The 12,097-nt window shown below is 41.0% G+C and overlaps 1 protein-coding gene across 1 annotated transcript; it reads right to left on the minus strand.

The window, feature by feature from the left end:
• Nucleotides 1-10,129: 10,129 nt before the first annotated feature.
• Nucleotides 10,130-11,660, minus strand: LOC143292526 (rRNA methyltransferase 2, mitochondrial-like). Its single transcript, XM_076602889.1, has 2 exons — nucleotides 11,529-11,660; nucleotides 10,130-10,561 (listed from the first exon to the last, which is right to left on the minus strand). The coding sequence occupies exon 2, from the start codon at nucleotides 10,518-10,520 to the stop codon at nucleotides 10,131-10,133; it is 390 nt and encodes a 129-aa protein (XP_076459004.1). The 5' UTR covers nucleotides 10,521-10,561; nucleotides 11,529-11,660; the 3' UTR covers nucleotide 10,130.
• Between the last annotated feature and the right edge of the window lie 437 nt (nucleotides 11,661-12,097).

A 12,097-nucleotide genomic window follows, 5' to 3' on the forward strand; every position in this document is an offset into this window, starting at 1 on the left:
TTTATTGTCATTACCTGTAAGGGTCTATTGACAAGCGGGTGACGAGGATTAATTCTTAAATCCCCTTGAATGCAAAGCAACATTCTGCTTAACAGCATTTCATCAACAAACAAACAAACAAACAAACAAATCTCTAAATATAACTCTCTCACGATACATTAAGCAAGCGGAACACACACACACACACACAAAGAAACTAATCATACAAACTCGATCACCCATTCTATGAGTGATATAGTTCAATATATCAATTATCTACCTTACCAAATTAACATAAGAAAATAAAATTAACATATGGATATCCTCCTCATTTACTCTGGTGTGTTCTGATCATTGTGATTATGCCTTATTTTTTGTGCTTCTGAGATAAATTTAGCTACTGACTGTATGATATATTCATCATCAGACGATAAAACAGAAAAAACATCATGTCTTTTAGCTAGATGAGATTAAAAAAATGTACATTTTTCTCTTACTTTATCGTATAATTTACAATGAAACAAAAAATGTTTTTCGTCATCTACACTAGATGCACACAAAGGACATGACAATTCTGTGGATGCTGCAGGTTGAAACCACAATTTATTTGCATTGAAACCAAATGTCCGTAGCCGAAATCTTGCATAATTTAACCTGTGCCACTTATCTGTGATGACTGTTAGATATTTTTCAGTATGAAATATACTTTTGAATGAGAAAAACCAACTATATTTCTCTTTGCTTTCCATATCTGAATGCCAATTTTGTTTAAAAGAACAAATCAATCTATCTCTAAATTCTGATATAAACTGCTGTTCATTTCCCACTTCCTGATACATCCACACAATTCCAAAACCGTGTTCAGACAAAACCTTTTTTACACTATAAGTCCAGTTTTCTTTTCCTAATTCCATTTGCAACAGCATCATCTCGTAAGCCTGTCTGGGTAAACGTGATTGTGGAAGTTTCAATAATTTCAACCAATATTTAATGCATTTTACAAACGTTCTTATATACAAAGGATTTCCCCATATAACATTGTGTTGGATGAATGAATTGGCACGTTTAAAAAACGTTTAATTGCATAAGTATGTACTTTTTCCATCTGTGAATTTACCTTTAGTCCCCAAACTTCGGCTGCACATGTAAGTATAGGTTCAATCTGTGTATCGAACATTTTCCAAAACAAACAGTAATCAATAGACTTAAGCTTTTTTAATGAATTCAATATTTCAATAACACCTTTCTTTGCTTTCCTGCAAGATTCTTCCCAAGCATAATTTAAGCTTAATTTTGTTGACAATATCATTCCCAAATATTTATATGAATTTATAACTTTAACATCCTCATTTCCATAAAGCCATTTTTCGTGCACTGACAGATGTCCACCCATTCTAAATACAATAATGTTAGTTTTATCCATGTTCACTGTTAAACCCAAATAGTCTGCTTCTTCTTTCAACGCATTTAATTGGTTCTGTAAACCCCTAACAGTTCCAGACAAAAGAACAACGTCATCTGCAAATAACAGTAAAAATATCTCGATTGCTCCCGGAATTAATTGAATTCCATGTCTTCCTTTTCTCAACAATTCTGTTGCTAATTCGTTAATAAAAAAGGAGAACATTTGTGGGCTCAAAAGACAACCTTGCTTTACCCCATTTGGGCAATCAAAATATTCTGAAACAACTTGAGAAATGGGCAAAAGACTGGGGCATGCACATCAATGCAAAGAAGTGTTACAGCATCACAATCAAGAAGAAGACTGACTTTTTCTACTATCTCAATGGCAAAATACTACAGTAAGTCAGTACAAACCCCTATCTTGGAGTGATGATATCAGATGACCTAAAGAGGCACTCCCACGTCGCTAGGACCACCAAAAAAGCAAATTCCACCCTTGGCTTTTTCCAACGTAACTTGCGACACTGCCTTCAATCCTATAGGAAGACTGCATACACAGCACTCATGTGGTCCATCCTCGAGTATGTGGCCCTACCACCAAGGCAATGTAGACAAGATTGAAAAAATACAACACCGAGCAGCATGTTTCATCAAAGGAGACTACAGAAGTAAAGAATCTGGCTCTGTCTCAACTATGCTGAAGGATCTACAGCTTCCTAGCCTGCAAGAGAGATGACAAAACCTCCGTCTCTTCTAAAACGAGTGGTTGAGGGGCAGGTGCCGGCTGTACCACCTGGTTAGTTCATAAAAGAACAAGCAAGAAACAGACGCTGCATCCAGCATAGGCGCTTTGTTGACTTTGTTCCCAGCAACATTGTGGAGAGGTCAGCCAGAAGGAACAATAGAACACAAGAAGTTCCAGAAACAAAAACAGAACAATTTAAGGACTCGTTCTTTATTAAAACAGCTGTAGACTGGAACAATCTAAATGACGATCAGCTGCTGGCAAGGGTGCAGGACCACCATCACAGTAGTAGCAGCATATTCTATCAAAGTCAAAATCTGCCACCAGTTTTGTAATCTGATTCCAATTTCATCACTTCCCCGTTCACAGCACACCAACCAAATGAATAAATAAATGCCACTACGATTCATTGTGTGTATATATCTTTATATGCCATTTCTTAAACAACCGTATGTCAAATTTCAAACGAACAATAATTTGTTTTATTTCTGATGCTAACTACATTCTAGCTGATGTCTCAATATTCATTTTATAAATATCAATCAAACCTTGAAAACCAATGTCGGATATACAGTCTTGAAAATTCACAAATACCAATATAATGGACAGAAAAAATGCAAACATTGGTGTTCTTGGTGGGTAAAGTTTAGCTAGATGAATAAACTCAATAAAAATATCTAATCTTTGGCAAACTGGAAAAGTCTGGAACAAGGTAGTTTCTTAATTCTGAGCATTGTCCAAACATACATTTCCTGAGCAACTGATTTCACATCTGGATGTCTGTCAGTGTGACTCGAGGTATGTAACTGTCATGCAGTATAAATACAAGCATTCCAATAAATATCCTGCAAAAGCAGCTAACATACCCTTGACAAACTCTATCCACTGGATGAATTAATGGGATCCTATCCAATTCTCTCACAAAAACACAATCTCACACACACATTCCATGAAATGGACTCAAAATGTATTCACACTCATCACAGCCTGTCCATTAGAAGAATGTGAATTTGCTGATTTTCATACTGGTAATTAACTGAGCCATTGTATATTGACTGATATTGAATATGTTTGAGTATCTTAACTGTGGCACATTATTTTTCATGTTTATAATGACCGAGTAAGTGTGTGTGTGTGTGTGTGTGTGTGTGTGTGTGTGTGTGTGTGTGTTTTCTTTCATTAGTTAACCAAGTTTTCACTTTAAAAAAGTACATAGTGTGTGTGTGTGTGTGTGAACTCAGTTAATTGTCGTAAAACCATCATAGGAATTATGGAGACTATAAACTAAACACAACAAGCAAACAAAAAGTAAAAGCAATAAGTTGTGAGCACATGCAGGATATTCCATAAGACATAGCTATGGACTGCGAACTTTAAAGCATTCATATATATGTATTTTGCCAGTTCTGGTTGGAAATAATTTTGTGGCAACAGAGAACTCGGCCTTTCGATCATTGTGTTGCCAGTGCCATCTGGCCAATGATTCGAAGACTGGGAATTAACTGTCACAAGTAGGCGAGATCTCAAGTCAGAGTACACACTACACTTGCCCAGAAAATGCAGTTCATCCTCTATAACTCCACATGATTTACATAGCCGGTCTTTCCTAGTTAGACTGTAGTGACATCCACACTCAATTTCAAGTTCATGTGCAATTATTCGCAATCGACATAGTGCTCCTCTGTGTTTAGTATTTTTGCAGCTGATCAGGTAAGGTTGTAATGTATAAGTATTTGCAATTTTGCAATAAAAGGAGAACCTTGAAATGGTCTCGTTCTTTCTGCTGTTCCAATATCGAACATATTTATCCTGTAGTTTATTCATGACAGAATATTTTAGTCGCTTAACTCACTCAGTACGGCCAGTCCTATCTTCTCCTCTACACAGACCCCTCGGATGTCCAGTGGGTGTCTGAATGACCCAAACTTTAGCTTCCGTCGTCAGAATTGTGGTATTCTTTGTCAACATTCATCTCTTCAGTATAAGAGCGTTCCGCTTGCAATATTTTGATGATGGTAATTGGGAGGAAACGCTGTTAACGTCGTCTCTTTCGCCGTTCGTATGGAGAGAGTTAATGCTGAGTGTGCCTTGGTTCTCCCACACGTGGGAGAATCCAATTGAAACCAGTATCTTTTTGATAAAATTAAGCCAAGGAACTTTTTCCAATGAATTCATCGATAACATATCATCATATGCTTGCCTCAAATAGCTATCTTCTTTTGATTCTATGATGTGTACCCAAAATGAGATGACCTGACACACTGCGGTCAGAGAAATGGGGTATCTGCCCAGCTCTGCCAGGACTGATAACTTAATTAATCTTTTGTGTACGCCCATTAAGCTCCTACAGAAGTTGACATGTACATTTTCTGATGGGCATTTTGCGGAGAGAAAGGCATCAAATTGGTTAAACAGCATATAGGGCGTGGAGAAGTTTGTCGCAGTTCAATTGAATGGAAACTACACCTCAGCGCCGTAACTGAGAATTGGGGTGACTAAAGTGTCAAACAGTTGCGTCATTACATCCATTTTTACTTTTTTCCCTCACACACTGCATTTCTGAGCAGGTGCTGCTTTATGTCCTTGTTTGGCTAAGTGGTCTTCAGCAAGGTGAAAATTTCTACTCTTATGAAAAATAACTCCCAAGTATTTGTATCTATCCGTCGTTTCGATGCAGTTATCGCCATATGAAAAGAGCACTGGTATTTTGGGGTCGTTTTTTGTGAAAATTATGACTTTTGTTTTGTCCCTGTTGATTTTAAGCCCCCATTGCAGACAGTATTCATGTAGTTGGTCTAGTTTGTTTTGTAGTCCTACTTTTGTTGTCGAGAGCATCACAATGTCATCCGCATATATCAGATAAGGGATCTGAGTCTTGGTCATTTCGTTGATGTATGGTGAGGTGTCATCGTATATATATTCTCTTATGTCATTAATGAAAATATTGAATAGCGTGGGGCTAATAACATTTCCCTGAAGCACTCCTTTTTTAACTGCGATAGAATTTGTGAACCCGTCGTTTGATTTACCACATACAGTTGAATTTTGGTACATCTCTTTTATAATTTGGAAACATTTTCCATTGATCCCAATTTTGTTTAGTTTCAAAAGAAGTGCATCATGCCATATATTGTCAAATGCCTTATTAAAATCAACAAAACAGCTGTAGAGACGCCCATTTCTTTTATTTATGATGTTGTCAATTATCTTTTTCAGCATGAATATGTGATCAGTGGTTCTAGAATGCCTTCTGAAACCAGCCTGCTCTTTTATTAGTACCTTGTTTTGTTCTAGATATGTTTCAATTCTTCTGTTGATAACTTGACAAAACAGTTTTCCAAAGGTGCTGTTGAGTGTTATACCCTGATAATTGTTAGGATTGGTTGGGTCTCCACTTTTAAAGGTAGGAACATTTATTCCGTCTTTCCACTGACTGGGATAAATACCAGTCTGAAATATGGCATTGATAACTTGCATACAGTAGCACTGATGCTGGACATGCTTGCTTTGAGCATTTTGCTTGTAATTCCGTCTTTACCGGGGGCTTTATTGGTCTTGAGACTCTTTACGGCTCACATTATTTCAGTCATCGTAAAAGGATTGTCGAGGACAAACACTGGCATAGTCTGTTTTATTCTATCAAGTTCTTTTTGTATGTGTTTTTTCCTACCTTTATCAACGGGTACTTCACTACTTGTCAAGTTTTCTAAATGATTAATCCATTTACCTGCAGATAATGTGTGTCTCTGCGGTTGAGTAGAACTATCTGCATTTTTTAGTTCATATAGTATTTTCCAGCCTTTTGGGGGTCGTGCTCCATTGCTGTGTTTAAACTTCTCACAAGTTCATTTCTGTATGTCTTTTTTGTTTTCTTTATGGTCTTCTTGTATGCTTTCAGGCAAGAAAAGTATTTATTTTGAATGTTTCTGTTAAAAGGATTTCTGTTCAATGCATTCAGTAAAGATCGCACCTCTTTCCTTTGGATGAAACAGTCACGTGTGAACCACTTTTTAGACGGCTTCTTTTTCCGTTTCGTGCATCTAATCTTACGTTTGATCGATAAATCGGCCGCTGCAATAATAGTGCTTGTGAGATTTGACACAGAGTTTTCAATTTCTTCTTTGGCAGTATGTACGTTTCGGAAGTTAACTTTTTCGAGTCCTTCGTTAATAGAGATTATCTTATTTGAAACAGACAAAGTCTTAAGTGCTGATGCTAACTTTTCGGCAGAGCCCTCCTTCCAAAAGAAAGAACGATTGTATTTTGAGTCTCTTAAAGTGGGACATTCCTTTCTACTGACAGAACTAATAGAGGGTGAACTCTTTCTTGTGACTGGTAGATGAATGAACAATTCGATAGGACAGTGATCTGAAAACATGGTAAGATTTTTTACCTTGCATTTCATCACCTTTCGCATAAGGTCCTGGGAACATGTAAAGTAATCTACGACACTTTTCCCTGTTGGCGAAAAGCATGTGGGGTTACCATGTAAGTCACCAAGAGTTCTCCCATTTAAAATATACATATTATTTTCCATACATAGTTTAACCAACCTTCTTCCATATTTCTGTATTACTTTATCTGATGAACTTCTTTTGTGCACATAATCACATGTGTAGTTAACTGGGATATCATACATATTGTTCTCACCGTCCATCTGGATAAAATCATCTAGCATACCAGTTTGTGCATTGAAGTCACCACACAAAATGACATTACCTTTTGTGGTAAACAGTTCTACATCCTTATCTAGTTGTTCCCATATGTCCCGTGTGTGGTCACGTCCAAAGGAGGAGAATTCAGGTGGTATGTATACACAGCCAACATAAGGGTCTTGATCTGTATTAAAACTTTTTATCAGCATCCACACAATGTCACTACTGCTCTGTGGCAGGAACTTAATACGTGGTCTTAAAAGTTAAATATTCTTTCACAAATACAGATATTCCACCAGAGGCTTTCTGTGCCTTTGCTCGCTTTGTCCTACAGTAGTGTACCCCTGCTGAAAAGCCAGGTAAAAATATATCTTTGGTCTTATCCCTGTCCAGGTGAGTTTCCTGGCAAATAACGATATCATAGCTTGAAAATAAGTCTGTCACTTCTTTTTCTGTGAACTTGTTTGTTTTTGTTCCGTCAATAGTTTCCCTAAAACCTTTGATGTTCCACGACAGTATCTTCACAACGGTATTTGATTCAATGATGTCTCTAATTCTGTGGTATGGTGCTATGGTCTTCAGGAGAAATGACAATCGTTTTATCAAGTATCTGCTTGTGTTGGTACAGTGCTATGATCAGTGTAACATAATGGTCAGTAAAACACATACTTCCAGGACTTATCATGCAGACGGTACCTTACATTAAGCGTGTCTCAGTATCTGTCAGTCCAGTGAATATAGTGTCTGTCTCGACGATCACTATGACCGGACGCACGGTAGTCACGGCTTCTCTGATGCCCCCGGAAAGCAGTGATCGTATCGTCTCTGTCCAGGTGGAGCCTTGTCTGACCAGTGTATCGGTGGTTGTTGTTGTAGCGTCTCTCATCGTGGTAGGCACGGTGGTTGTCATCTTGGAAGCGGCGGTTGTCCCAGTCACAATGACTGTTGCGGTAGTTGTCCCAGTCACAATGGCGGTTGTCACCAGGACGGTGGTTGTCGTCCCTGTCCCAGTCACGGCGGTGGTTATCCCTGTCCCAGTCACGGCGGTGGTTGTCCCTGTCCCAGTCACGGCGGTGGTTGTCCCAGTCACGGACGTTGTACCGGTACCGCCTGCTGTAGTTGTCATGGTAGTGCCTGCTATAGAGATGATCCCGATGAAGGGTGTTGTGGTCATCACGCCTGGGATGTCTGTCACCGTGGTGGTCCAGGTAACTCCTGTGGTAGCGGCTCCTCCTCTTGCCCTGTGGCACGTTGTCATGGTGACGCTGGTTGTCTCTGGTCACCTGGTCACTGCGCCCGGCGTCTCTGTCCCTCGTCTGTCCACTGGCCCGACTGACAGGAACGCTTCCGTGTTGTCCCCGTCTTTTGGCCTTCTCCCAGAAGAGACCGTGCACATGGTGACCAATGTTGCCAGCCATGATGCCAGACCCCTTCTGTGATGGGTAGAGGCCGTCCTTCAGGAAGTGTCCCTTCTTCTCCTGTCTCTGCAGTTTGTGATGGGAGATGAAGGATACTCTCTCCTCAGCCAGGAACTCAGCATACAGCAGGGCGTTCAGAACGGCTCCTTTAGTGTTGAGATGTTCGTCCCTTGTTGGTGCTGTCTTGCTGACAATTATTTTCCTCTTATTGTTTTTTCTGAGGAGCATATAGATGTGGTTTTTGATATCAGTCCCTACTGCTTCTGGGTCCCTTGTTTTCAGGTCGTTCACCCCGACATGTAGCATGATGGCGTCGAGGTTGTCGCCTACTTCTGCACCACAGTCTTTTACTGTGCTAGCCTTTCTTTTTGTTACTTTTAGTCCGTATGATTTCCCTAGTCTAGCACTGTCTACGTCGTTCAGGGTGGAGTCATGCACTATGAGGAGGTGGGGGAGAGAGGGGTCTGTCTCTTCACTATTGACGGTCTCCTTGTTCACGGTATGCTTATCTGTCTCGTCTTCTTCTTCGTAGGAACTGGCGCACGTGTTGTCATCGTCATCACTGCTATCTTCCGACATCTCTGTGGGTGTCGGGCTTGCTGCTGGCTGGTGAGGCATGGTGAGGGGGGCTTTTCCTCCTGTGCTGCAGAGATGGTTAGAGGTGGAGGGAGGGGGGTTCCGTGTGGTACGGAAAGGTTGAGAGGGATTTGTAGTGAGGGGAGGGGGAGTGTGAGTGGAAGGGGTGCAGTCTGGTGTGTTGGCATCAGCGAGAGGGGTGGTGTCCGGAAGCGATGGGGAGGGGACAGAGTAGTGTGGTCGCCTTTTCTCTGCTCACTGCGGGGCTGTTTCTCTCCCCTTATCTCCGAAGGCTGTGGTAGCTGTTGAGTGACTGTGTATCTGTCACTAATTAGTTGAGCCAAGGCATCGCCTCTCGTTTCCTCTGCCAGCTGTACCTGCTCAACTAGGGTCGTCATGGCTGCCTCCATGTTCGCAGCACTGTGGTGGTTTCCTGGTGGTGGGAGATAATTAGCTGGCTGACGGATGTGTCAGACACGCCCGATGCTCTGTCTTGGTGTGGGGCAGTACTCAGCAGTGTTTCCGGCACAGCACTGGCTTTGAGAGACTGCTGGATCGCCAGGAATTCCTCTGCAATTTTGTCGTTTATGTATTTAGCCGCACACATCCCACAGGTGAATTTTCGCTGTGTGTTGATATAAACACACAGCTGATACATTGGTAGCTCAGTACAGGTCCAGTGAATTTTCCCCCCACAATCACAGCACTTTAGCGTTCTTTCTTTCTTTCTTGCAAAAACATTCACAACTATCGTTTTCACAACAATTGTTTTCAGAAAATTCCTTCCTGTCAGTGTCATCTTCTTCGCTGTCATGCTCACTTACTTCTCGATCTGCTTCTAACTGATCCTCAGCCCAGTTGATGGATGGAGGGCTGATGTCATTGTCCCCGAACACATCAGGCTCAGTATAACCCGTCAGTCTCATAGCCGTCTTGGCTTGATCCAGTGTATCATAGGCCTTCACTGACGACTTTGGAAAGCCGGTCACAGATTGAGAAGCAGAATTCCAGCTTGTGAAAATTCCCACAGTTCTGCCAGCACTAACGGCATAAAACTTGTGTTGGTTGGTCTTCTTGCCAGCCTTAATGGAATGGATAGCAATTCACACCTAAAGCAACACTGGAAACGATGATGTCCCTGATTCAGACCGGAGCGCACTGTAAGAGCGTGCTACTCAGTGCTACTTCTGGGAGAAGCAGAATATAGGAATGTTCGTGTATATGTGTGTGTGTGTGTGTGTGTGTGTGTGTGCCAGTGTGTGCACATGCAAACATGCCCTGTACTTCCAACTGAATTCACTTGGCAGCTCTATGTCAGTATGTGATGATTTTGACAGAGAACACTAGAGTGATTCATTCACACTTCTTTTCACCGTGGAAGTTCTTTCCCACAAGAAATATTTCAGCTGAGTCTGTTCTGCTGGAAGCTGGCTTCACCACCTTCACCTTCTCGAACATCATTCCCATGGCACTTTCCAGTTTCTGCTGCTCTCCACCTTGCCATAGCTTACACACAACATGACCCCCCGGTCTCAACACGTTTCGTGCAAACACTAAAACTGAGAAACATAGACTGATGATGAGTTCATGGTCCAAAGATTTTTGACCAGTGGCTCTTGGAGCCATGTCACTGAGCACCACATTTACTGGTCTTCCATTCAGGATTGTTTGAACTTTTCGTTGTGTGTCTGGCAAGGTGAAGTCACTTTGGTGGATGATGTAGGCACCTTCCACTGGCATCATGTGTTCCAAGTCAATGCCAATAACCAGACCTTTGTTTTCTCCTGCAAGAAAAAATGACAAAAATGGGGGTCCATATTTCTAAATTATGTGTAATTATTTTGTGAATATCAGTTTTACATAAAGGTCAAATTAATGCTCTTTTGATCTATCTGACACACAATGAAATAATTATGTGATTATTGTAATATCAGACTTCTGACTGCCTCACACTCACAGAAAGAAAGATAGAGAGCGGCCAAAAGTCTAGCATGAAAGGAAAAGCATGTTCCTTTGCAAATCAAATTCCAAATCAAATGAATATTAATATCATTTCCAAACCAACATTGCACAAATTTCTTCAAAACAGAGTCTCTCCCAAATACATCAGACTGAGCAACATGCAAGGCATCAGAGATCTTTTCCCACCACTCTTGCAGCTAATTGGTGGCAGTATGTGATGTGTAAGTGTTGTGTTTGTGTATGTGTGTGTGAATGTATGTATCAGGCGAACTATCTGTGTGTATATGAGTGCATGTAAGTGTATGCATAATGGTGAGTGTGTGTGTACATGCATGTGTGTGTGTGTGTGTGTGTTTGGGGGTGGGGGTTTATGTGTATGGTGTAGGTATTATGGGAGAGGCAGAATATAGGAATGTTCGTGTATATGTGTGTGTGTGAGTGTGTGTATGTGTGTGTGTGAGTGAGTGTGCTGATATTGTGGGCGATGGGGAATGCTGATGATTACTCTGAATATAGCCTTATAGGCCAAGACAGAATGATCTTGAGAGCGTGTTTGTGCACAGGTTTGTATATAAATAGATCTAGTATATTGTACTTGAATTGCATTACCGAATAGTTAGAGAGTTAAACTTTAAATCTGATGGTCCAATACGATTCTGGTAAAACTTTTTCAGCATACTTGCAACTGAGCTATGCAGTGCTTGAACCCACCCATTCCCCTTCATGACACTAAAAAATAGAATGAAAGAAAAAATAATAATGAGGCAAATTCTGATCTTGGCTCATTACCATTTTCCTTGTCTGCATCGACGTCAGCAGGATGACACACTTTTTCGACAGCAACCTGAGTCCAAGATCCAGGAGCTGCTCCACAGTCGACCACGACGGCACCTGGCTGTAATAGACGATGCTTTTCATCGATTTCCAGTAACTTGAAAGCACTACGACATCGATAATTTTCGGTCTTTGCTTTTTTCACATACGGATCAGACCACTGTCTTTTGAGCCACTGCTGAGAACTTGTTTTTTTGCCTTTTAATCGATAAGACTTTGAACTGAAGACGATTGCTCCTGAGCAGAATGAACGTCGAAACTGTTCGAACTTGAGGAAACTCCCGGTAGTCGCCATGTTACAATGACGTAGGGGATCCCCTGTGAATGACCTTCAACTTGCTCAATTTCCATTCGGGGAAAAAGTCGAAAGTTTCGCAAATCATATCCGAATAAACACAGGTTGACCCAAACACAAGTACGGGCTCATATTTTCACATTTTCTAGCGCGCGTACACGGAAAGGCTTAGCTTTGATATGGATAGCAAATATCTCCCTGTTCTCTTTCCCCACACCTCTGTCTGTAT

Source organism: Babylonia areolata, chromosome 18 (genome assembly GCF_041734735.1).
Source record: "Babylonia areolata isolate BAREFJ2019XMU chromosome 18, ASM4173473v1, whole genome shotgun sequence".
Lineage (NCBI taxonomy): Eukaryota > Metazoa > Mollusca > Gastropoda > Neogastropoda > Buccinidae > Babylonia > Babylonia areolata.

What these genes read in the sequence shown, in the direction of transcription:
- LOC143292526 (XM_076602889.1), bottom strand. Translation starts at nt 10,520, where the DNA reads ATGATGCCAGTGGAAGGTGCCTACATCATCCACCAAAGTGACTTCACC.